This window comes from Carcharodon carcharias, chromosome 11 (genome assembly GCF_017639515.1).
Source record: "Carcharodon carcharias isolate sCarCar2 chromosome 11, sCarCar2.pri, whole genome shotgun sequence".
Lineage (NCBI taxonomy): Eukaryota > Metazoa > Chordata > Chondrichthyes > Lamniformes > Lamnidae > Carcharodon > Carcharodon carcharias.
This window is the reverse complement of record NC_054477.1, coordinates 83,046,423-83,073,298: the sequence shown is the minus strand read 5'-3', so window position 1 is coordinate 83,073,298 and position 26,876 is coordinate 83,046,423. Positions and strand designations below refer to the sequence as shown.

Below are 26,876 nucleotides of genomic sequence, written 5' to 3'. Positions count from 1 at the left end.
GTTGGGGGAAATGCTGCTTCACTTGAAAGGAGTGTTTGGGCCCTTGGACGGTGAGGAGAAAGGAAATGAAGGGGCAGGTGTTACATCTTTTGCATGGGCATGGGGAGGTGCCATAGGTGGGGGTTGAGGAGTAGGGGGTGATGGAGGAGTGGACCGGAGGGAACGAACCCTAAGGAATGCTGCCAGGGGGGTGAAGGGAAGATGTGTTTGGTGGTGGCATCATGCTGGAGTTGGCAGAAATGGCAGAGGATGATCCTTTGAATGCAGAGGCTGGTGGGGTGATAAGTGAGGACAAGGGGGACCCTATCATGTTTCTGGGAGGGAGGAGAAGGCGTGAGGGCGGATGTGCGCGAGATGGGCCAGACACGGTCAACGACCGTGGGTGGAAAACCTCGGTTAAGGAAGAAGGAGGACATGTCAGAGGAACTGTTTTGAAGGTAGCATCATCAGAACAGATGCAACGGAGGTGAAGGAACTGAGAGATGGGATGGAGTCCTTACAGGAAGTGGGGTGTGAGGAGCTGTAGTCGAGGTAGCTGTGGGAGTCGGTAGGCTTGTAATGGATATTGGTGGACAGTCTATCACCAGAGAGGTCAAGGAAGGGAAGGGAAGTGTCAGAGATGGACCACGTGAAAATGATGGAGGGGTGGAGATTGGAAGCAAAATTAATAAATTTTTCCAAGTCCGGACGAGAGCATGAAGCAGCACTGAAGTAATCATCGATGTACCGGAGAAAGAGTTGTGGAAGGGGGCCGGAGAAGGACTGGAAGAAGGAATGTTGCACATACCCCATAAAGAGACAGGCATAGCTGGGGACTAAATGTTCACTTATAGAAAATACTGCAATTCTTGTCTTCCGCCAGGCAGGAGTGTTATATCACTCCAGCCCACAGGGTGGTGCTATCCTGAGCTCGAAGAATTTCTCGAAGAGATCGCGAGGCTTGTAGTTTCATGAGTGGAAATGACATCAAGGACAAACAGGGCAGTGTAGTTTTGTTAAATAAGCTTTTATTATTTATTAACATTGCAGTAGCAGCCGCAGTTTACTGGCTCAAAGTAAAGACTGAGTAGTAAGTGAGGGAAAGGGAAGACATGAAACGGATTCAGCATTGTAAGACTTTGTTACAAACTTACAACTTCCGAGTTAGCGCCCTGCAGCGTCCTTTAGCCCGAAGCCCAGGAGCGCTGTCAAAACGTGGTGAGTGTGACTTTAAAATTTTAAAAAATATATATGCAGGAGGTTGATCTAAGCTGTCAAGACGCTGCCAATTTTATTTTCGTTTTTGTGCTGAATGGAATTCAAAAAGTTTGTCCCATACGCCATGCAATGTATGTGAATGGGGTTGACAGGTTCTTAGTGATCCTCTCAATCACTCAGGTAACCTTTGGACATGTTTCCTTCCAGTCCGATTAGGTAGGTCTTTTGCCCGGTCCAAACCCGAGCAGGGTTTAGGGAATGAGATCATAGCTGAGAGTCGTGATACTTGTTTTGAAAATCATAGAAATTAATTGAAGCAAATAGCAGGAAGAAAACTCAGAGGGAGTACTTGTTCAAATTATTCCCCATTGTCCATTGCAAAAATATAGTTATGAAAACATTAATTAGACTGGGTAAGAGCCTCCTCCACCGATCTCAATCAACATCATCCCCAAAGATCAGGACCCCACTGTCCTCAACTCTAATTAACTCCAGAGCACAGGGTCAAACTAAACTGCAGTGAATACCTCCCTATTGCCGGGTCCTAATTATGAGAGGCTACACACTCACGCTAATTGTACATCTAAATGTTGTGTCTTAAAAATCTATTATACATATGTATAATCAATTCATAACATACAAAAGTTCATTCCTAACAATCCAATAAAAATCAAAAAATGTATATTTATTTATAGAAAGGATGTGACTCTTTTACCCACAAAAATCTGCTTTGCTGCCTCCCTGTCTGCAGATAGCTATGCAGTTATGTCGCTCATTTTGCTTGTTAGAGTGGCTGCATTCAAGACTTTGAACTGACAGCTGATCTTATGTTGTCTCATTGCCACATGACCAGCTAAATTTGCAGAATACATTGTCATTAGCAGATGCTCCCAGTGTCATTCAACTGTAAATGCTTGTGTGAAGCTTTGAATCCTTGGAAAATCATTGGAATAACTCCCTGTTCCTTGAAATGGACAGAAGGTGGGAAAGGTCACCTTTGGGCTATCTATTTTTTAGTAATATAATCAGTGTTTTCTTAAAAAATATAGTGAATCTTTTAATGGCTATGTTTTATTTTCGATATGCAATGAAACTATCTCAAACAAAACGTACCTGCTGTAGGCTCTTTCCCTTAAGTAACCAATACTGCCATATCATAAAACAGAAGTAAGTCATATAAGGCTTTTGTTTGAAAATAAATTCTGATTTACACGTTTTAGATATTTCTGGACACTGTTTTGTTGAACATGGGATGAACCAAGTCACATGAAGCTCATCTATTTTGATTGCAGGTTTTTTAGCTGCTAACCTGTTGCGCACTTATGATGTTAGAAAAGTTGAACTAATGTCCCAGGAGCAGAGGAGGATGTGTTTTGATACTCATGCACTAGTTCTGGAGCTGCAGAATAATGGTGAGCAGAAAGCAGCATTCCTTCCTTGAGTTTCATTTTATCCAGTTTAGGTGAAGTATTTTGCTGAAGAAGGTCAATCCATTCAAATTTACTGTTTTATTCTGTGCCAGTGGGACTGAATATTGGTTTATGATTTGATTAATGTTTTAGTTAATGTTTTTAAAATTACAAGAAGTTAAGTTATCACTAAACTCTCTTTAAACTTTAATTTTGGTGTTTTTTTTTATTTTCTGTGAAGGAAGTAGAATTCCACCAACATTTTCAGTATTACTTCCTCCTCTGTAGTTATCCTATCTTGTCATTGACCTCCTCCTCCTCCTCCTCCTATGGTCTTTTATTCCAACTTCACACTCTCCTGTAAAATCTGACGTCAAATGCCTGCTTAGTCTTTCCCTGATCCTCCAGAACAAGAGTTTCTTTTACATTTAATTAGTTTGTTCCTTTATTCTACTTTTCATGTGTTTAGAAAAGTTTTTTTAATTACTGGCTAGTCTTTCTCCATAGACCCTCTTGACCTTTCTAAGCCTTAACTTCCTTTCTGTATTTTCTGTACTCTACTTTTTCTTTTGCATCATTAATCCTAGCTTCATCAAATCAATTTTTAAATTTAATTTTATTTGCTCCAGCCATGCAAGGAACTCATTTTTTTCCAACACACCCTTTATTTTCTATGGCAATAAATCTGGCTTGTACTCTAATCATCTGTTTGAAAGTTACCCAATTTATTCAGAGTCTAATGCACCATTTGTTTTCCCTTTCCAGTTAGTGGACCAGTTCTCTTGGAATCACATTGAAATTAGGTGTTTTTTTCCCCCCCTTCCCAGTCAGTGATGATTTATCTTTGTTCCCTCTCTTCATTTATTTTTAAATTGAACCTATGCTCACTGTTTCTCAGATGTTTCCCTATCTCTATCTGTTCCACTTCACTTCTTGGGACTAGATCTGTTGCTGCCTCTTCCCTGTTATATTATAAGTACCTAAACCAAAAAATAATCATAGACACATTGTAAGTACCCTTCTCTTACTTTGCTACTTATGTTGGATTTCCCCCACTCTTTGGATCAATAAAGCCACCCATCTGGATGGCCGCTGTTCTGTATTTTTCTCTAGCTTGTCTCTCTCTCTTTCTCTCTCTCTGTCTTTCCTTTCCAATGTTCTGCGGTCTATAATGAACTTCCAAAGAAGTAACAGTTCCCTTCTTAGTCCCTAACTAGCCAAATATATATAGCACTTTTCCACTAACTCATGTATATCATTTTAGTGCTGAAATGGATTCTTTGATTAAATCAGGAACACCACCTGTTTCCTACTCTATTTTTCTAATTTTCTTTTACCAGCTGTTTAGCTCACCTGCCCTGTCCTACTCTGCCCTGCCCTATCCTAAGTCTGTTACTGCTGAGATATCATTTCATCTCCATAGCAATTTGTGCGTCCACTTCAACTGTATTTAGTTGTTTCGTTCATCAATATTCAGAATGCTTTATTCATTAATATATATAACACTTGCAGCTAAGGAAAACAAAGTGCAGCTGAGGAAACTGAGTGCAGACTTGGGATTTGTTGAAGGGGGGAGGAGGTGTTTGTTTCCTTTTTCTATCTTTCTGACCCTGTAGGAATTGGTTCTTACTCTGCTACAGGGAAAATAGTTAGCTGTTTGGTGAGTATCTTGAGTGGTTAAGGTCTATCCTATTCCTAAGGTTTAAAATAGTATACAAATTGGTGATAAAGTTAATAAAGTATATTAAAAAGCAACACAAAAACGTGAATAATAAAGTAATTACTTAAAACGCATTAAGGATGGCAGCACAGGTGTCAAGGCTGCAGCATGTGGGAGCACCTGGATAGCATTATGATCCAGGGCAAACATATATGCAGTAAGTGCTTGCAGCTCGAGCAACTTAGGCTCAGAGTTATTGAGCTGGAGGCTGAGCTGCAGACTCTGCGACACATCAGAGAGAGGGAAAGTTACCTGGATGTTTTGTACCAGGAGGCAGTCACATCACTTAGGATAGGGTCTTCTGATTTGGTCAGTGGTCAGGGACAGGAGTGAGGCAGGTGAGGTGACCCAGAGGGCAGAAGTGCAGGAGTGTGAGCCTCTACAGTTGTTCAATAGGTTTGAGGTTCTTTCAGCTTGTCTGGATGAGAACAGGACTGCAGGGTGGATGAGCAAACTGACCATGGCACGTGGTAAAGGAAACCATTCAAGCCAGGGGAACAAAAAGGAATGTAGGGTTAGTAGGGGACAGTATAGTGCGGGGGATTGACACTGTTCTATGTAGCAAAGAGCGAGAGTCCAGGTGGCTGTGTTGGCTGCCTGGTGCCAGGGTTCAGGACATCTGCTCAGGGCTGGAGAGGAACTTGCAGTGGGAGGCGGAGGATCCAGTTGTCATGGTCCATGTGGATATTTTGAACTGTAAGTAATGGCTCCTTGAGATGTAATTTAACACTTCAAACTCACACCTATCCCCTAACCTAGTATCCCAGTTAACTTAAGCTAGCTCAGCTTTCATGCCCACATAGTTGACCTTACTTAAGTTTAAAACACTAGTCTTAGATCCACTCTTTTCCCTTTCATACTGGATGTAAAATTCAATCATATTGTGGTCACTGCTACCCAGGGATGCCTTTACTCTGAGAACATTAATTATTCCTATCACATTAAACAAGTAAATATAACTTGCTCCCTGATTGGTTCCAGAGCATGCTGTGCTGCTCTAAGAAAACTCTCTCGAAAGCATTCTATTAACTCCTCATCCAGGTTACTACTGCCAATCTGATTTTTCCAGCTTATACATAGATTAAAGTCACCCGTGATTATTGCCGTCCCTATATCACAAGCACCCAATATTTCTTCTTGTATACTTTGTTCTTACATTGTGATTACTATTAGGGGGCCTGTAGACCATTCCCACTAGTGATTTCTTTCCTCTACTATTCCTCATATCCACCCAAACCAATTCTACATCATGATCTCCTGAACCAAGGTCATCTCTAACTATTACACACGTGTCATCCTTGATTAACAGTGCTACCCCTCCACCTTTACCCAGCTTCCTATTCTTCTTGATGGTCATATAACCCTCAATATTCAGGACTCAATCCTTGTCATTCTGCAGCTAGGTCTCTGTAATGACTATCAGATCATATTTATTTATTTCAATGTGCACTATTAATTTGTTTACTTTGTTGTGAATGTTACACGCATTCAGATACAGAACCTTTAGTTTTGTCTTTTTGTTATCTTTGTGACATCTAGTCTTGATTCATGATGCATTCTTAGGTTTTTTTCCTCTCTTACTTGTCTCTGGTGTTTGATATACCACATCTTTCCACATTTGAACCCTTGCTCCACTATTTGGTTTAAAACCCTCTCTAACTCCCTAGTTATGTGGTTTACAAGAACACTGGTCCCAGCCCAGTTCAGGTGTAGACCATCCCAATGGTACAGCCCTCACTTTTCCCAGTATTGGTGCCAGTGCCCCACAAACTGGAACTCACTTCTCCCACACCAGTTTTTGAGCCATGTGTTCATTTCTCTAATTTTATGTATCCTATAGCAATTCGCACAGGGCTCAGGTAATAATCCAGAGATTATGACCTTTGAGGTTCTGCTTTTCAATTCAATTTAGTACTAGCTCCTCATACTCTTAATGTAGAACCTCTTTCCTAGTTCTACCTATGTCGTTGGTACCCACATGGACCATGACAGCTGAATCCTCCCCCTCCCACTGCAAGTTCCTCTCCAGCCCCATGTAGATGTCCTGAACCCTGGCACCAGGCAGGATATTATTAAAGATGGCCTCATTGTTCGTTATACCATTGCTTGTTGCTTATAATGTTGTTCTGCACAAAAGAGCCCTCCGAGTTACAAATCAACAGTTAGGCCATTACCCTGAGAATAGTGTCTCTGATTGACAGCTGATTCCAAGAACAACAGAAAAGGACCACATCTGTAATTGGCCGCAGTCATCTATTATTGACAACTCAGTGGGTAGAGTCTTCAAATTAGGCTTTACAGGGGATAGATCAATAGAGAAGCAATGGCATACATTTAAGGGATTTTTCAGAATACTCAGAATAAGTATATTCCTACTATAAAGAAAAGTTCTAAGGGGAGGACCCACCATCCATGGTTAACTAAACCAGTTAGAGAAAGCATCAAACATATATAACTTATAACTACACAAAAGATGAGTCGTAGGTCAGATGATTAGTCAGAATATAAAGAACGGCAGAGAATAACTAAAATGTTAATCAAGAGAAAGAAATTAGAGATGAGGGGAAGCTAGCTAGAAATGTAAAAATGGATAGCAAGAGTTTCTACAGGTATTTAAACAGGAAAAAAAGTAAGTAAAATGAGTGTGGTCCTCTAGGGAGCGGCAATGGGGATTTTATAGTAGACAATAAGGAAATGGTAGACGAAATGAACAAATATTTTGCTTCTGTCTTCACTATAAAGAATACAAAAAACATTCCAGCAATTGCTGTAAATCAGAAGGTGGAAGGGAGACAGGAACTTGGTGAAATTACAGTCTCTAGGGGAAGCAGTACTGAGCAAACTGTTGGCACCGCGGGCTGACAATTCTCCAGGTCCAGATGGACTTCATCCTAGGGGCTTAAAAGTGATGGCTAATGAGGTAATAGATGTGTTGGTGTTAATTTTCCAAAATTCCTTAGGTTCTGGAAAGGTTTCATCAGACTGGGAAGTAGCAGTTATAACCTCTTTTTTCAAGAAGGGAGGGAGGCAGAAAACAGGAAATTATAGGCCAATTAGCTTGACACCTGTTGTGGGGAAGGTTTAGGGTCGATCATTAAAAAGGTTGTAGCTAGGCACTTAGAAAAACACAAGGTAATCAGGAAGAGTCAGTCAGCATGGTTTTGTGAAAGGGAATTCATGTGTAACCAATTTATTAGAGCTCTTTGAAGGAGTAACATGTGCTGTGGATAAAGTGGAGCCTGTAGGCATACTGTACTTTGATTTCCAGAAGGCATTTGATAAAGTGCCACATCAAAAGTTGTTGCAGAAAATAAAAGCTTATGGTGCAGGAGGTAACATATTAGCCTGGATAGAGGATTGGCTGGCTGGCAGAAAATGGAGAGTAGGCATAAATGGATCTTTGTGTGATTGGCAGGATGCGGCTAGTAGAGTCCCGCAGGGGTCTGTGCTGGGGCGTCAACTTTTTCCAATTTACATCAATGACATAGATGAGGGGAGGGTAGGCATAGTAGCTAAATGTGCAGATGACATAAAGATAGATAGGAAAGAATGTTGTGAAGACACATAATGAGTTTGCAGACAGATATGGGTAAATTGAGTGAGTGGGCAAAGATCTGACAGATGAAGTATAATGTTGAAGTTGAAAATGAAGTTGTTCACTTTGGCAGGAAGAATAAAAAAGCAGAGTATTACTTAGATGGAGAATGACTGCAGAATTCCGAGGTGCAGAGGGATCTAGGTGTTCTTGTGCATGAGTCACAAAAACTTAGTATGCAGATCCAGCAAGTAATCAAGAAGGCTAATGGAATGCTATCCTTTATTATCAGAGGAATTGAGCATAAAAGTAAGGATGTTATGCTTCAGTTATAAAGGGCATTGGTGAGACCACATCTCGAATACTGTGTGCAGTTTTGGCCTCCTTATTTAAGGAAGGATGTAAATGAGCTGTTGGTGGTTCAGAGGAGGTTTACTAGATTGATACCTGGAATGAGCATATTGCCTTATGAGGATAGGATGGACAGGCTGGGCTTGTTTCCACTGGAGCTTAGAAGAGTGAGGAATGACTTGATTGAACTATATAAGATCCTGAATGGTCTTGACAAGGTGGATGTGGAAAGGATGTTTCCTTTTGCGGGTGAGTCCAGAACAAGGGGGCAATGTTTTAAAATGAGGGGCCGCCCTTATAGTATAGAGATGAGGAGAAATTTTTTCTGAGGGTTGTGTGACTTTCAAACTCTCTGCCTCAGAAGGCATTGGAGGCGGGGTCACCGAATATTTTTAAGACAGAGTTAGATAGATTCTTGTTAGGCAAGGGAATCCAAGGTTCTTGGGGGTAGATGGGAATGTAGAACTTGAAACACAAACAGATCAGCCATGATCTTATTGATTGGCGGACCAAGCTCAAGGGGCTGAATGGCCTACTTCTGCTCATATTTCGTATGTATGTTTGTTCGTATATACTTTGACCTACCTCTGTCTCTTTAGCAACTTTATAAAAATTCCACAGATATGTCATTTTCATTTTAAACTGAGCTAGTTGTTAAATCATAAATTTCTAATCATAAATTATAAAATTCTACGACAAAATTAAGCTTAAACACACAATGACAGTTCAATAAGAAACAGAAACAGGAGTAGACCATATGGCCTGTCAAGCCTGCTTTCCCCATTCATTAAGATCATGGCTGATCTTCAGCATCAACTCCACTTTCATACCTGTTCCCCAAATCCCTTGATTCCCTGAAAGAACAAAGATCTGTCTATCTCAGCCTTAAATATATTCAACAATGGAGCATCCACAACTTTCTTGGGTGGAGAATTCGAAAAATTCACAGCCCTTTGAGTCACAAAATTTCTCAACTCAGTCCTAAATGTTCGGCCCCTTATCCTGGGTCTGTGCTCCCGTGTTCTAGATTCCCTAGCCAGGGGAAACAATCTCTGTGTCAATACGATCAGAAACTTGTATGTTTCAATGAGATCACCTCTCATTCTTCTGAACTCCAGAGAGTATAGGTCCAGTTTATTCAGCCTCTCATCACTGGACAACCTTCCCATCCTAGGGACCAATCTATTGAACCTTTGTTGTGCCACCTCCACATTCTACTGAAGTATGGAGACCAAAATTGTGCAGTGTTCCAAATATTTTTATAACTAAGCCAGTTAAATTTTGCATGGACAGTTGTGGTTTCTGTGAGAAATTAGGAGTCAGTGAAGCAAAGCTTTGGATAGAGTATCTTGTTACTTGGTTACGAAGATGTTTTGAGGAATGTGCAGAAGGCTTATAAATGTAGATTTTTTACACATCATTTTACATCTTCAAAGACTTGTGGACTGCTGCACCACAGAGCTGTGACTGTACTATCAGCAGCTCAGTTATACTCATTTAAAGTTGAATTACCCAATTCCCTTCAACTCTGAAGTGTGTGACCATCTGTTTGACTTCTACATACAGAAATGTAATGTTCCACTGTGACTGAAAGAAGGATGCTGGTCGAATATCGCTTGGAATTACTAACAACCCCATGACCATTCTCTTAGGGATGCACATTTGTATTTTTAAGACTACTCCCATTCAATGGAAGTCTTTTGCCAGCACCATCTCAAGTATTTAAATACAGCAGAACCCAAGAGAAATCCATAACCATATGCACTTATATTTCATAGAGCATCTGTGATGTGGGTTGTGAACACTGTTTGACACATGTTGGCAATTACATTATCCCACAGAGCTGGGAGGAAGCTGCCTGCAGCCCCCTAACAGTCAGAAGTGTTTCTTTAAGCAGGCAAGTATATTGTATGGCCTGAAAAGAGCTGATTGTACAATGTTTTCATCTTGAGTTGCTGTAAATCACCCTGATCAGCACTTCAAATTGTTTTTAATTGGAGTACATTCATTGTTCTGTATGATTAGAATGCACAAGGCATTTTTCAGCATGTAAAAAGATTGTTAAAAATATGCACATTTATAATTAAGGAGAGGAAAGGAACATTTCAGTTGTATACACCTTCTGCAGTGTCTCAAAGCATTTTCACAAACAACTCAATCACATAACAAAACAGTTTCTTAGAAATCTCTCTTTTTTGCATTGAGTGCTAATTTCTCACAGTAACCACAACAGTCTATATTAAAAAAATATTGGTTTAGTTATAAAAACATTGAGCTGGCATTGTGTATTTGGTTTCTGGTGCATTGAAAAGAGCTGCTCTAACTCTTTGCCTTGTATCTCCATTCTGCCTTCACTCCTTCAAAACTGTATAGTGTTCTACCTCCGTGGCTTCAGTTGGACCCTCCGATGCCCCATTGCTGGATGGAGAGAGTGCAGGTTTCAACTCTTACTGAACCCAAAACTGGCAGAAAGAGCTACTGCTGTGACAGAGTCTAATGTTTATGTAACAGATAATGAAATAGGTCAGCATTCGAAAAGAAAACTAATTATTGATCTAATATTTACCATAGGTCACCTTAAATTATATCGGCTTAGTAGTGACTTTGAGTGTTACCTAACGTGGGTTTTGCTGCCTTTAGTACCAGTAACAAACAATTATAATGTCAGTATTGATCTTGATTATCTGTATTTTTGATTCTTGGGGCCGCATTTTCGCAAAGGGGACAGGAAATGTGAGTCAGGAACGTTCCCGACTCCGCAAACCCAATTCCATTAAGGAGGCCCTCTTCCACCATATTTTTGTTCTGGTGATGTTTGGATGGGGTGGAGACGGGCCCATGGCCTCCAGAGGCTGGCCCAAGGTAGCAATGGAATCAGACGGATGGTGAGGCTGGCAGACTAGAAGGCCTGACTTCATTACTGTGATGTCATCCCAGTTGTAATCATGACTGTCAGGCTCTCTGTAACAGTATCCACAGAAGCAGTTAGAAGATGGTCAAATATCTGCTTTTTCCAGATGGCCTCATTATGAATGCTTGGCTGAGCTCCAAGAATAGGTAAAGCACTCAGCCCTATAGGCAATGTTGATACAGCCTGCAGGGAAGTAATAGCTTTGGTTGACATCTTTATTACCTTGTAATAACTGGATCTATATTTGAAGAGTTTTTTCAATGCCTGTGTGTTTATTTACACATGATTAAGAAGTGTGAAGTGAGTAATAGCTTTTTGTCATTGATACCATGAATAACTGTAAATTAATTGATAGCTCCGTGAGAATGTAAGGGGCATTCTATTCTCCTTTTGGGGAATTTCAGTGAGAATTTTAAATGGCTTTTTTGGTTCCTGACTCAAGACCAGGTTTCCCCTGTCGTTCACAATTCTTTTGAAGCACCATGAACCACATCTACCACAGAATGGGCTCAATTCTATCAAAATTGCAGGGGTGTTCGAAATGCCGGCAAGGGCATAATTGCGGCATGCGAGCACGCTAATCATACCCTTACCGTGCAGTAGCAAAAATTGCTGGAAATGTGAACGGAGGTAGTAGTCCAAGAATCGGGTCCTGCTACAATTTTTATAGGCCTCCCGACTCAGCTTGACTCCACAAAAATCCAGGCCTTAATGTTTATTCCATCTCTGAGTACCTGTGGTATCTTATGTTCTCCCACTAATTCCCATTGACCAATTGCCTCTATGCTTGCTGTCTGACATTGGCTCTCAGTCACCAAACATTTGTTTTTAAAATTCTCATCCTCGTGTTCATAGTCTCATCCCTTACTATCTCTGTATCAAGCCCTACAACCCTCTGAGAATTATTTTGTCCATCACATACTTCCTTCACTCCAATATTATCAACTGTGTCCAGGTGCTAAGCTCTGGAATTTCCTCCCTAAATTTCTCTGTGTCTTCAGCTTTCTCCTGTTGATACGCTCCCTACCTCTTTGACTAAGCTTTTGGTAACCTGTTCTAAGGTCTCCCTCTTTGGTTCAGTGTGAGTTCTTGTCTGATTACACTTCTGTAAAGCATATTTAGATATTTTACTGCATTAAAGGCATTACATAAATGCAAACTGTGTTGTTGGGTTCAGTGAAGAGTACAAATTGACAGTTTTGAACTCAGTAACCATTTTAACAAACTGTAACCCAAAACAAAAAGGGTGAAGATATGGTATTTGCCACCACCCACCAGGAGACCCCATCCAAGTATGACTGGAGGTTCGATCCTGTTTTGTGCCCCACCCATGTGATGGAATATTTGCTGGCCTGTCCTCCCTGAGTTTCTTGAGGGGCTCCTGTCTGTAGGTTCCTTGAGTCTAAGAACCTGTTGAAGCTGAAATACAACAGGGAGCCTGGCGCTCTGTGAGTCATTATGCTACTCCACAATTAAAAACTGTTTGGGCAAATTTATTTTATCTCTGTTTATGGTGCCTGACCAAGAGGATTGATAGTCGACCAACTCTCAGGGTTTATCTCTGGCATTCTGTGACCAGCCCAGGCAATATGCCTGTCTATCTTTCGCTATTATAGTTCCTTGTTGAGAAGTGATTAGCCTCCACCCAAAGCTGCAACCTACCCTATCAGTCCACTGAGGTGGATGTTATCAGAAACTAAGGCACTAGTTGAAAATGGACTCCCTGGCGTCTGATCAATTTTATCCCTTAACCCAATACCAATAAACAAAATTATCTGGACATTATCACATTGCTGTTGGTGGAACCTACCTGCGCACAATTGGCTGCCACATTTCCCACATTACAACAGTGACTGTACATCAAAAATTCCACATTGGCTGTAGAGCACTTTGGGACATTCTGAGGTTTTATAAGAAGCTGTATAAATGCAAGTCTGTCTTTTACCTGGTGGCTCAGTTTAGATCAGGAGCTTATATTTGAGAAGTTTTATAGGCAGTAAGAGAGGAAGTAAATGGGTTAGAAAAAGTTTGTTTTAACAGTCTCTTACTTTATTTTTTAATTTCCTTTTTTTTGGTATCAGGTTTTCCAAAAGAGCAAGCAGAGGCTATAGTTACAGTAATAGCAAATTTAACCTGTGCTAATATGGAATCCACATACAGGGACATGGTAACTAAAGCACAGCAGGTAGGTACTGTTTTTATGAGTGTGCACTAGAAACTGGCCTTTAAATATATTTTCTGTCAATATTCGAGTTAATTCTGAACAATAATGTGAAATTTTTATGGGTAAATTTGCTTCTGAATATTTCAAGAAAGGATAAGGAATTATCCAAATTTGCCGAAAGAACTTGATGAAAACACAAGGCTGTGTTACCCTAACTTTTAAAGTAATGACAATAAAACAATGCTGGGGCAAAATTCTTGGAAATCAATGATTTAGATAACTAAACCACATTGAGCTGCTCCTTTTTAGAAACTCCATTTCAGAGGCAGTAGATCTCTGTCTAATCTTTCCCTTTTCCTGCTTTGTTTTTACTTCATATATTCTCTTCAAGAGTATTTTTGCTTTTTCTAATATCTTAGTTGTTCCTTTATTGCTGATGGTCTGTCTGCTCTTGTCTCCTAATTATGAGTGTACGTATGCTTCTCTGGGTACTTTGGCCTTTTCTGGAGTATGTGAAGGTAACTGTTTGTTTGTTTGTCACCCAGTCAGCTGCAATTACTGACATAAGTAGCCCAATCTCTAATGTCTGACTGTGGTGTAAATCTAGATTATCCTGAGTTAAGCGATTTGTTGCCAAATCCAGCACTTCCAACCCGCTTTATTAAACGTGCTAAACTGGTTCTGATGCACAGCAATTGCTCGGTGCTGCATAGGTGGCAAATTGTTCACCAAAAATCGTAAATAGAAACATAATTTCTTTCGGCATCAGATCTTTCATTCTGTCATCTAATAGTTTAGACAAATTTTAACATTTAGAAACTTGTCCACTCTTAAGGTTCCTACAGATATGAGTGTGAGGATGCATTGTTGCATTGTGATCCATGGATGTATTTTTATTCTTGGGACATGGGTCATTTATTGCTATTCCTAGTTTCCCTGGGCCTTCCCCTTGAAAGTTTGCAGTTCTTGGGTCGATAGTTCTCTCACCACTGTGTTAGGGGAAAGTGGGGAATTCTGCAATTATCGCTGCTCAGTAATGAAGGATCCATGATATATAACCAAGTCAGGATGGTTATGATCTGGAGGAGAACTTGGAAATTATATTGCTACGTTTGCCTTCTCAGTGGTAAAGGACACAAAGTTGGGAAGTGATCTTTTAATCTTGGTAGGTTGTCGCAGTGCATGCTGTAGATACGCAAAATGGAGTCACAACATGTTGGAATACTATGGGTAGATATTGAGTTCAATCCAGGGACATTGATAAAGCTTCCTCCTCTGTCTTGGGAAATGCCGATCTTATTGAGCATTTCTGTGGCTATGCCAAGTCACTTGAGTGGTGAGTATTCCATCACAGTTCTGACTTGAGCCTTGTCAATGATGGAGAGGCTTTGAGGGGTGAGCAGGTGAACCACCCATTGGGACTGATCTTCCCTGCTCTTGTAAATAATGATGGCTGCTCTAATTTAACTTAATGGTGACCATCCCTTCCTCCACCCCCGCAAATGTTGATGGTGATACAGTTGAAGGTCATAGGAAGGTGGCAGAATTTTCTTTTATAGGAAATAAATGTTCCCTGCCCCTTGTCAGCCTAAATCTGAATGTAGCCCTGGTCCTGCTGTAGGTTGGAATGGATCACTTTGTTATGGGAGAAATTATAAATGGAGGTGTAAAATTCTCCAATTCTGACCTTATAACAAAGGAGCACCATTGATAAAGCAACTGAAGATGGTTTTCCCCAGGACAATGCCCTAATGAAGACCTGCAGCAGTACCCTAGGACTACAACAATTAGCCTCAGCCACCAGCACCATCTTGTTGTGTGTCAGTTGTGACTTATCCACCCCAGGTTTTTCCCATTGACCCCCATTAAGCTCTGTTTTGCCAGGGCTCCTTCATGTGATACTCAATTGAATGCTGCTTGATATCGAGGGCTGCTTACTTGCGCCTCTCCTCTGCTATTCCTTTCTGACGTCCATGTCTGGATCAAGGCTGTGACAAAGTCTTGCATGGAGTGGAGCACTACTTCCATCATTATACTGATGTTTGGGAGAAGGTTGCATCCCTCCACCTCTTCGCCCACCTAGCAACTTCCAACAGGTCGATTGAGAGTGAGAGCTGTCTGTAAATAAAAGTGAGTGACAGTGGCAGAGGGGAGAGGGTGGTGGAGGGAGATGGGAATTTTCTTAAAGCCATAGAAAATGGAATCCACAATGTAGGAGTACTTTCTATTTCCCTTCTCTGCTAATATGCAGTGCAAAACTTATATGGATAATAGAGAGAAAGAATATGGTGAATAAAGAGCTTTTCTATTATTCATTTTGACTCTAAATTATACAACTTGCCAGTAATTTTTTTTAACCTATGTGCCATTTTAGAAAATGAATATATTCTGAATACTGAGAGAAAAACAAGACTTTTTTAATTGGCAGAGCTGACTAACACATACAGGACAAAGCAGGGAACAAAAACTGGGAGACTGTTCTCATTTTGCAGAATTTAAGAACTATGTTTATGTTTTGGGACATCTGTTTCTTTCAGGAAATAATGTTGCAACAAATCATGGCCCACTTAGACTCGATAAGAAAAGACATGGTTATTCTGGAGAAAAGTGAATTCTCAAATCTGAGGATGGAAAATGAGGTATGACTCCAAACAACATTGCAAAAACAGAAGTACCTAATGAAATTAGACAGCCTTGGGGGCTAAATTGGATAGCTCCCGAAAATGGGCATGTGATTGCAATGTGTGATTAACTCACACCCATTCAATGTAGTAAAGACAGCAGTGCCGACTTCCTATTGCTTGTTTATTGGAAAGATTTCTGTTTGCAGTCTGAGCTAACTATGTTGTTCATTGGCTGCACTCATCAGCGGGGGCCCAAAATCATAAATTTCTAGCATCACTTAAAGGCGGTGTGATCATGACTGAAGTTGGTCCTGCAGGAACTCACTCTGACTTGGGGAAATAGTGAAAAATTGAACATCACGGTCCTCACTGGAAGCCTTGATGGAGGAGGTGGAAAACAGGAGATAAAGTTGAATGCAGAGAAATATGAAGTGATTAATTTTCATTGGCAGAATGTGGAGAAGAGCATGGTTAAAAGAAAGCAAATGAGATATTTTCCTTTACTAGCTGAGGAGTAGAATCCAAGAGCAGGGACGTTATGCTGCAGCTGTATAAAACACCAGTTAGACCACAATTACAGTGCTGCATACAGTTCTCATCACTGCATTACAGGAAGAATATGATCGTACCAGAGAGGGTACCGAGGAGATTTTATGAGTATGTTGCCCAGAATGGAGAATTTTAACTTTGAGCAAAGATTGGATAGGCTGGGATTGTTTTATTGGAAAAACGTGGAAATGGCAGGGACATTTATTTGAAGTATATAAAATTATGAGGGGCCAAGATAGAGTGTGGATAGGAAAGAAATATTTCCCTCAGCAGAGAGTTCAATAACCAAGGGACATAGATTAAAGTGATTGGCAGAAGGATTAGAGGGGAGTTAATAAATTCTTTCACCCAGAGGGAGGTAGGGGTCTGGAACTCACTGCCTAAGTAGGTGATAGAGGCATCATCATGCCTCATTGCATTTATAAATTACTCCGATAAGCATCTGAAGTGTCCTAATCTACAGAGCTACAGACCAAGAACTGGAAAGTAGGATAATGCTCTTTTTTGGCTGGAGCAGGCACAATAGGCTGAATAGCCTTCTTCATAAATTTTTCTGTTTCTCATGTCCCTGTTCCTCCTGCTTCGCATGCTCCTGAACAGCTCATCATATAGCTAGTGTCAAGAGTTGTCCCCTCAAGATGGTGAGATTATGCAGCATGTAGCTGACCACCATGAACCTTGACATATGTTTGGCTACGTACTGCAGGGCTCTTCTTGAGTGATCCAGGTAGCAGAAGTATTGTTTCAGTACGTCATTGGTTTGCTCTATCATATTTTGTGTCACATGGCTTCCAGTGTTTGCACCTGTGTACATGGGTTGCACAGTAGAGTCATCAACAGATAGCCTTTTCCCCCAGTAGTCAATCTTTAGTTTGTTGTGGTGGCATAATGAGCTGCTCAGAAAGAAGGCATCATGGTTGCAGCAAAGAGACCGGACATTGCAAGATCACACACCAGCTGAGCATGGAGGAAATGGAATCCCATTTGGTTCCAATATAAGGTAGGGTTGACATGCTTTTTTAAAAATTCTTTCACGGGATATGAGCGTCACTTACAAGGCCAGCACTTGTTTCCCATCCCAAATTACCCTTGAACTGAATAAATTGCTAGGCCATTTCAGAGGGCAGTTAAGAGTTAACCACACTGTTCTGGATCTGGAGTCACACGTGGGCCAGACCGGGTAAAGATAGCAGATTTCCTTCCCTAAAGGGATATTAGTGAACACAATGGGTTTTTATGACAATCGATGATAGTTTCATGGTTACCATTACTGAGACTAGATTTCAATTCCACATTTTATTAATTGCATTTAAATTACACCAGCTGCTGTGAGGGGATTTGAATCCAGTCCCCAGAGGTTTTGCCTGGGCCTCTGGATTACTAGTCCATTAGCATTACTACTATGCCATCATCTCCTCATGCAGCACCAGTGAAACGGTGTACATATAGTCAGTTGCACCCTGAACCATAGACTAAAATCCTAGCAAAACTGTACGCTCACTCCCCCTGATTGCCTCTGGCAAGAGAGAAAGTTAGCTCTCCACAAATAGAGAGCATCAGTGACCTAACTTACGCTGGCAAATTTCAGTGAAGTATCCTTACTGAAGTACAGACGTCTCATACATTGTTCCTCACAAAGGCTCAGGTAGGAAAATTACTGCCTGCACGACCTGGGAAGATATGACCACCTGGTGAGTGCTCTTCTTCCCCTCCTCCTCCCTCTTCCAGCAGCTTGTTATGGTCTGTGTCCTCTGTGATTCTCTAATCAAGCAGTATTCCAAGCGGAATGCTTACCTAGTGCCCCCATGTGTGAGAACACCTGGATTGAAATCAGTTTAAAGTCCTTAAGCACCTAGCACACCATTCTCTTTAGACTTCTGTAGCATTGTAACAACAAAGAAATGAGCCAGCAACTAACCTGTGAGTAGATGCTAATTCCTTTTAAGTTGTGCTCGTGGGTTCCTTCCTGCTGCTGACTGTGCAGTGTTAATTGGAGTGTTGAGCTCCAAAATGCTAACGTCGACTGATGTCATAATGTTTGTTCTCCATATTTCCAGCAGAGATTCACTGTGTATGCTAACACTTGCACCAAATGGTGTCCAGGGTGATTCACCCCACAAGTGTGTGAACAACGTTATCCATGTCTTCATTTTCTCCAGCCATGAGGCCTTTGCTGCTAAGTGTGCGGACAGCCAGTTTCTAGACTACTGCCTATTTCATTTGGCTCAAAGCTGTGGTTTGCACCATTTAGATATGATTCTTGCCTCTGATTGTCCTTTTCCTCTTCAGAGATGTATAGTTAATTTCACCACACTTGGTGTGGCTCGGTTCAGGAACTGAAGAGAGTAGTTCAACACTTCTGTGTTAATACCCTGTGGTGTCATCAGTCCATTGGTGTAAAAATTCTCCATGTAAGACTACGCTCAGCCTGACAACCATTGGTAGTTCGTAGCCTGCTTGTCTCTGAGTCAGAATGTTGTGTGTTCAAGTCCACTCCAGAAACAACACATAATCTAAGGTTATGTTCCATGTGGTTTTGTGGGAGTGCTGCACAGTCAAACATCGTTTTTCAGATGAGATGTTAAACCAAGACCTTTTCAAGTGAATGTGAAAGACCTCATAGCTCTATTTAAAAACTAGCAGGAGAGCTCTCCCTAGAGACCATGTCAAAATATATCACTCAAGCAATGCCAGTAAAACAGATTATCTAATCATTTATCTTATATGTTCCTGTCAATATGGAAAGGCAGCTTTTGTTGGATTCTTAACATTTTGCAACTGAACAGAAATCAAGTTTACTGTGAAAGTTGTTTAGAATTGTATGATGGCTAGTTTGCTGGCCCTATGACAGATTAAAATCAGAGACCTCCAGTGGCAATAATGAAAAACTGCACTGCTTTTATCAAATGAAATCTAGATCAATGTGAAAAATGAAACAGATAAATGTTGATGCAATGCTACAAGAAGTTAATGTACAGTTATCAACCCATTTCATTTTTTAATACAATCCTAGGATGTGGGCATCACTGGCAAGGCCAGTATTTATTGCCCATTCTTAATTGCCCTTGAGAAGGTTGTGTTAAGTTGCCTTTTTAAACTGCTGCAATCTATGTGCTGTAGGTACATACTCCATGCTCTTAGTTCCAGGATTTTGACCCAGCGACGATGAAAGAATGGTGATATATTTCCAAGTCAGGATGGTGTGTGACTTGGAGGGAAACTTGTTAAGGGTGTTTGCTAGCTGCCCTTGCCTTTTATGTGGTATAGGTTGCAGGTTTGGAAGGTGCTGTCCCTCAGCAAGTTGCTGAATTGCATCTTATAAATGCTACACATTACTGTCCCTGTATGCCTGTGGTGGAGGGAGTGAATGTTTAAGTTGGGGGATGGTGTACCAATCAAGTCACCTGCCTTGTCATGGACTGTGTCAAGCATCTTGAGTGTTGTTGGAGCTGCACTCATCCATGAAAGTGAAAAGTATTCTACCACATTCCTGACTTGTAACTCTTTCGAGTACAAACCCGTTTCCATCTGTTTCAGATGAAGTTACATTGTTTCATAGTTTGCCATTGTGAGATTTGAACTCTTGATCTTGGGGTTACAAGCCCAGTACCATAACCGCTTGGCTATTTAGGCCAAGCATTTCTGACTTGTAGATGGACAGGCTTTGGAGGGTCAGAAAGTGAGTTACTGGCTGCAGATACCCAGTCTCCGACATGTTTTTGTATCCAGAATATTTATGTGGCTGGTGCAATAAATTTTCTAGTTGATGCTGATCCTCAGGATATTGATGGAGGATGTGGTGATGCCTTTGAATGTCAGGGGGAGCTGATAAGACTCTCTCTTGTTGGAGATGGTCATTGCCTGGCTCCCATGTGATGCAAATGTTACTTGCCACCTATCAGTCTAAATGTTGCCCAGATCTTGCTGCATGTGGGCATGGACTCCTTCAGTATCTAAGGAATTGTGAATGAAACAAAACATTGTGCGATTATCAACGAGCATCCCAAGGAAATTGATGAAGCAGCTGAAGATGGTTGGGCCTAGGACATTGTCCTGAGGAACTCCTGCAGCATTGTCCTGGAGATGGCTTGATTGGCCTCCAAAAAACTATTTTACTTTGCACTAGGTATGACTCTAGCCAATGGAGAATTTTCCCAATGTTCCCAGATCGCTACTTGTATAAAGCAGAATATTTTGAAATCTGAGACTTGATTTGGGATTGTTCAATGCTAGTGTACGCTTGGCTCAGTTAGCAGCATTCTTGGCTCTCAGTCAGAAGTTGGTTATTTCAAACCCCTTCGTCTACAATCTAGGCTGACACTTCAGTGTAGTTCTGGGAAAGTGCCACATTGGCAAATCCACTACTTGTCAGATGGGACATTAAACATTTGCCTGTTCAAGTGGAAGTCAAATGTTCTGTGGCATCAACAGGGTGTCTTGCCCAGAATGTTGCACAGCCAATTTGTCCTTCCTAACCTAATCTCAAAATGTGTGAATGATGAGCAGTATTTAAATGTATTGATCTAATCTGATAAAGAGATAATAAATTAACAGCATCCTGGTATTCCCAGCAACCAAAAGGATTGAATATTGACTTACCTGTTATTGTTGTAGTTGCTTCTAATTGCACACCAATGTGACACCAATTATATATTATTTAAATAAAACAAGTGTTTTGATTATACTTCTAGCATTTTAAAGAGTATTTTAACTCAATTCTTTGTTCTTTTTTTATTAGAAAATAAAAATTGAATTGGAGCATCTGAAACAACAGCTTTTGGTAAGATGCTACATAGACTGATGTTGAATTATCACAGGCACATCTCTGTTTCTTAAGTACTGTCCAGAATTCATTTGAGCTGATGGGACATCATTATATTCTTGGTTCCGTAGGATGAAGTTAAGAAGATCAGAAATGACGCAAAACTGGACATGAATTTGGAGAAGAGCAGAATAATGGACACAGTAATGGATCGTTGATATTTCTGCTAGCTTGCTGCTAGTTTATGTATTGCCAGCTTTGCTACAAATTCCTTTTAATTTAACTAATCAATTTACCATGCTGTTGTGCAAGGGGAAAGTGCAGTATTGAGGTAGAGCAGAGTTAGAGATGGGGACCAAGATGAGAATAAGAAGTCAAATGGGCAGAGGTGGAAAGGAGGCAGGGAAAGTAATGGAGGGTAAAATAATTCCAAGCAAGAGGAACAAATTGGCTGTGGGTGAGAAACATATCAGCAGGGAACAATTGGAGTGAAACAAGTCAGTGGGAGGGGGAGCCGTGGCAAGCAATCTCACACTGGGAAGGAGTCAACTTTCAAGGTAGTCTAGTCTTCAGTCATTGTGGGTTTAAAGTGTATTTGAAATTCCCTTAATAGAAGGGGATCAGTGGAAAAAACAAGAAATATTATTTTCTGAACAATGGGCAGATATAAAATAGCTTTTGAACGGTCTGGTTGTTGAATTCAAATGTACTCTGATGTGAAGGACACTAACTTCACAAGAAGATCTGCAAAAATCTAAGGGCAATTACGACACGATGTGGGGCCAAGTTCCAAGAGCCAAGTAAATAATTAACTGAGAGGGTGAAGAGCTTTCAGATCAAGAAACAGGAATTTTAAAATAATCTAATTTGATTACACACACATGATTGAAAAATACAGATATTTCTGTTCAGACATTGGTTAAAGATTGCTGCAGAACCACCTAATAACTATGCAGACTTAAACTACCACTAAACAATGTAAACAATTGTCTCAGCAAGTAGTGATAATGTGATGGTTAACATTGAAACCACCCATTCCAGTCACCTGCCTGTGTACTAGGTATTGCAGGATCTTGTAATCGCTATTGGGATGGAAAATCCTTTAAGGGGTAGTTCCAAAGTGATCTTCCATGCATTTGAAATGGAATAAACCTACTGGTTTAAATGTATAATGGCATTTTCTCAATAAATATTTAATGGAATCTTCTCAACAAATGTGATTAGTTTAACAAACCATTTTACTGAGCAAGTGTTAATACTTCATATCTATAATCATTTAATTTTTCATTAGTTTAGAGAGCGAGAGAAGCAGCTAATGACATCTAGAAATGAATTTACTGAATTGGTAAGTGTTTTTAAGGTTATGAATAAGATTATTAATTAATATTGAAGCAAAGTTTTGTTTCTGGAAAAGAAATATGGATTATCACTGATACTCCAATCTTTTGGTGTGAAGGCTCTCACGCTTCCTGTAATGCCAGCAATGTGATAATAACTAGCTAATCTGTTTTCGTGATGTGTATTGCCTACCGTTACCTACTCTGTTCTTGAGAGCATGGAAATGTGACCTCTTATGAATGCAATATTGCCGCTCCTCGCAGATTTACATAGTGATTTTTGTGGGTCCTTTTCAGAACTCGAGCACAGACCGTGCTATCACAGAAACGAACAAAAAAATTGACACAGATGTGGCTTCACTTAAGACCATGTTGGAATCTCTTAAACTGGAAACAGTGAGGTATCTTGCAGGTAGGATCATGGAAGTGGGGGTGGTGAGGTAGAATTTATGAAATAGAGCTTCAGAAAATTATTCCTCTTTTGTTTACCTTATGGTGAAAGGAAAAGGAGGAGGGGAGTGAAGAATAATTGCTAAGTGTTTCTGTTACAGATCACAGATGATGCATTGCTGTGTTTTGATGTAAATTGCACCATTTAATTGCAATGTCCTAGCAAATGGCCAGAAAGAACAAAATATTTTTCAATGCAGAGAGTGCTATTTTACAAGTTTTGTGAGTTTGTCTACATCATTTGGCATGTAGTAATAGAACCTTCAGGCAGGCCTTAAAATATTTAACAAGCTTAAATAGTAACAGCAGCAAGTTTTTCCTTTATGACCCTAACTTTTACCAATTTCTTACTGGCTGGATGATATTAGTTTATATTCAGATTATATTAGTTTGATTGAGAGAGCACATGGGGAGGAGGGGTATATAGTTTGCTCTGAGTTTGAAAGATTGAATACTGTACTGTAGGTTTAAGAATATGCAAACTGCATCTCCTGCTGATACCTCAGATAAGGTAAACAGATTTGATGGTATAGAAGTGGAATAAGCCATTGTCAGCATATTGTATTACATCTGTATATAATAAAGAATCATTGTGTGTACTGGTTGAAGAATCTCATTAACAATGGGAAAGAACAATTATTGTTTGTCAGTGTTGCCCTTTGTGCATTGTCAGTAGCGATCATCTGACCCCTAATGCTTCTAGCAATCTGACTGCTGCTTGCATTATTGATGTGTTTGATAGAGTTGTGGACCAATGAGACTAGAGTTCACGTGGGACAGAAATTCATTTTGCACTGGTCTGTCGTAGCTACTATGCACTGATTTTAAGTGCTCTGATTAGTCCATGGGAACAATGTGATTGAAAAATGTTGCCTAGTCACTGCAAAAATACATTACACCATGAAGCAAATTCAGAGTTGTTTTCTGCGACTAAAATTCCCTTTAAAAATGTCAACCAATAAGTAGAATATACATAAATTAAAAGAGAAGAGTTCACATTTTCTGTGGAAAATGGAAATGAAGATGAAGGTAGATTTTATGCTTCAGCATAAACCTTTCCCAAGAGTCTAATTAACATATTGTGGTAGGCTCCTGGTAGCAACTTCCATCTGTTCCATCTTAAGAGGAGAGAAGAAGAATGGATGTTATGTGCTGACTCCAGAAATGTATGTGGTAGTATTGTTATAATAAATAACTTTTTATAAATTTGTCCATCAGCTGTGACATTAAATCAATTGCTCAGAACATAAAGTCAAGCAATAGAAACAACCTGTTGAGGTTTATGCCTTGGGTTCATCATACCAGCTAATTCTTTTATTCAGTATTACTAATGTCTATGCCTGCATTATGATTATTCTAAATATTGATCGTTTTTGAGTAGATGTTTTCCTTGCTATCCATTCCAAATTTATTTTCAGTAACTTCCATTTATACCCTTTGGTCCTATTTCCCTGGTTTACTTTAAAGTAATAATCTGGGTTTACCTTTGTGCATACCATTGGCTACTTGTTCTACCTCTGAGAAATTACCACTTGCCTTCACCCCATTTCCCTTGCTCTCCTTTAAACACCACCTTTCTAGACTGTAAAGATTAAACTGCTATAATATGTATTCATGGTTTATCCTTTACACCTGGAATTGACATTGTTTGCTCCTTTCAATTCTCATTTATGGTTAAAGTGAACTTATTAGAAAGGTTCTGTTAATCTTTGACCCTGATCTGCATGAGTATTTGTCTTATTCATTAATCTTTAACATTTTCAAGTGTTAATGTTTAAGCATTTGTTACATGGAGTTAAAAGCAAACATTAAATCTTGGTGATAAAAGACCATGAATTTTTAATTCTTTCTTAATGAACTGCATGTGAATCTTAATTAATGGATTGAATATTAGATTCTTTTAGATTGCTAGCTGTTGTTAAGGCAGCCCTCTCAGTGAAATTGATAAATTTTATGGCACATGCAACATTCCATAACAAGGTCTTGTGGTGCAGGGTAGTGACCCTACTTCTGGGCCAGAAGATCTGGGTTCAAGGCCCACTTTAGGGCTTGATAGCCATGGAAGGTGTGCTCATGATGTGGCTAAACAGGTTGATTATTAGCCTGTAAATCCTTCCAATGTGCTTAATGGCAAGTTGTAAGAACTGGAGAATTTCCTGGTCATTCGTGCTGCAGCAGGCAATGGTAAACCACTGCAGTACTTTGTCAAATAGAATTATGGACCAATCCAATGGAAGTCCATGGCCATCAGCACCCTCTTGGGGTATGGTACCTGAAGGAGGAGGAATATTCCATACATGCAAATGAAAAAGTACTTATTAATATAGTCACCAGCGCCAAATAAGTCAGCAACTCAGGGTAACAGATATACTCAATTAGATTGCTAATTCATTGATATGAAACTGATATCTAATTGCTATCCCACACTGAGTTTGCTTTTTTTTAATGAAAGCAAAATTCTGAGGATGCTGGAAATCTGAAATAAAATCAGAAAGTGCTGGAAAATCTCAGCAGGCGTGGCAGCATCTGTGGAGAGAAAAACAGAGTTAATGTTTCAAGTCCATTAGAAGAAGAGTCATTTGGACTCGAAACGTTAACTCTGTTTCTCTCTCCACAGATGCTGCCAGACCTGCTGAGTTTTTCCAGCATTTTCTGTTTTTATTTTTTTTTAATTGTGCTTAACACGGTGAGCACTGGTAGAGTTGGAAAATAGAAAATCTTCCATTTCAGATGTCCATTGTTAGCTGAAACACTCAGGTCAGGTTTAGCACAACCAGGTAAAGCTTCATTCACTCTGCCCCAATGATATGTTTCAACACCACTGGAGAAGAATGTGTTATTTTTCTATTTTCCACACCAAGCTGAGTTGTTATTTGCTAATTCACACTTGTTTAAGAACAGTTTTGCTCTGTAGCCCTGCTCAATAATTGAATTGAGACTGCCCACACTTGATTCACCTAAGATCTTTATAGGCAATAAACAGAAGACTTTCAATCCAGGATTTAAACACAGTCCTAGAGGTAAAAGGCCAGGTACCTAAATCAGAATACTAAATTGCTTTATGCCACAACCAGTGGAGAGCAGGTGTCAGCAAGTTCACTGTGGGCTGGAGGCTGAACTTAAACTGATCAGTATCTGTCAAAGTTAATTAGGTATTAAACCTGATCATAAATTCTGGATATTTGGAAATCTGTGATGTATATTCTTCAATAATTAAAATAAACTTGCTTTAATACATTTATTGTATTTTGGGTTTTTAAAAACACCACAGAGTATTTCGCTTGTATGGAAATTGAGTTAATTTAAAAATACCACAATATTGGGTATGGCTCTTTTGTATTTACCCCAAATTTCTCTTATTTCCCGTCACCCAAAATTTCCTGTCAGCCTTATCCAGTTAACCTCGTCCAAAACTTTGGCCTGAATTTCACGCTAACCAAGTGGGTGGGCCCGGATGTGGACGTATAATCTGCTCCAGGCAAGATCGTATTTCCAACGCGAGTTCACACTAGCTGGCCAATTTAAGGGCCACCCAGCATAAAACGCGTCTGCTCAATGGTCAGAAAGTCCGGGAGGGGGCAGGAGCCTTCTGGATGTTGGGTCCGATTGTGACCCGGTGGGGGATTTAAAACCAGCAGAGGCAGCTCTCTGAAATCTGCTAGGGGGCACTTTGTGGCTTTGGAGTTATTTGATGAAACATTCTCTTTGAGCTGCAATGGCATCTGCACCTGCTGGGCACGCCAGAATGAAGGGAACGTCCTACGGGCACTCGCATCCCCCCCCGTTCCTGGATGAGTGGATGCAATCCTCGTGGAGGAAGTCAGTGCCAGGCAGGACATCCTCATCCTCAGGGATTGCAAGAGGAGG

General features: G+C 40.2%; 1 protein-coding gene across 3 annotated transcripts in view; it reads left to right on the top strand.

The window, feature by feature from the left end:
* Positions 1–922: 922 nt before the first annotated feature.
* ccdc90b (coiled-coil domain containing 90B) overlaps positions 923–26,876 on the top strand; it is a 33,509-nt gene continuing 7,555 nt past the window's right edge. The window contains exons 1-8 of one of the 3 annotated variants that reach the window (XM_041199635.1): positions 923–1,197; positions 2,490–2,609; positions 13,205–13,308; positions 15,825–15,926; positions 21,199–21,240; positions 21,354–21,425; positions 22,514–22,567; positions 22,857–22,971. In XM_041199635.1, coding sequence (XP_041055569.1) covers positions 1,092–1,197; positions 2,490–2,609; positions 13,205–13,308; positions 15,825–15,926; positions 21,199–21,240; positions 21,354–21,425; positions 22,514–22,567; positions 22,857–22,971 — 715 coding nt within the window. In that variant the 5' untranslated portion in view covers positions 923–1,091. Of the gene's footprint in view, positions 1,198–2,489; positions 2,610–10,600; positions 10,736–13,204; positions 13,309–15,824; positions 15,927–21,198; positions 21,241–21,353; positions 21,426–22,513; positions 22,568–22,856; positions 22,972–26,876 lie in introns of those variants that run through there. The other 2 variants (XM_041199637.1, XM_041199638.1) reach the window with 2 other exon arrangements.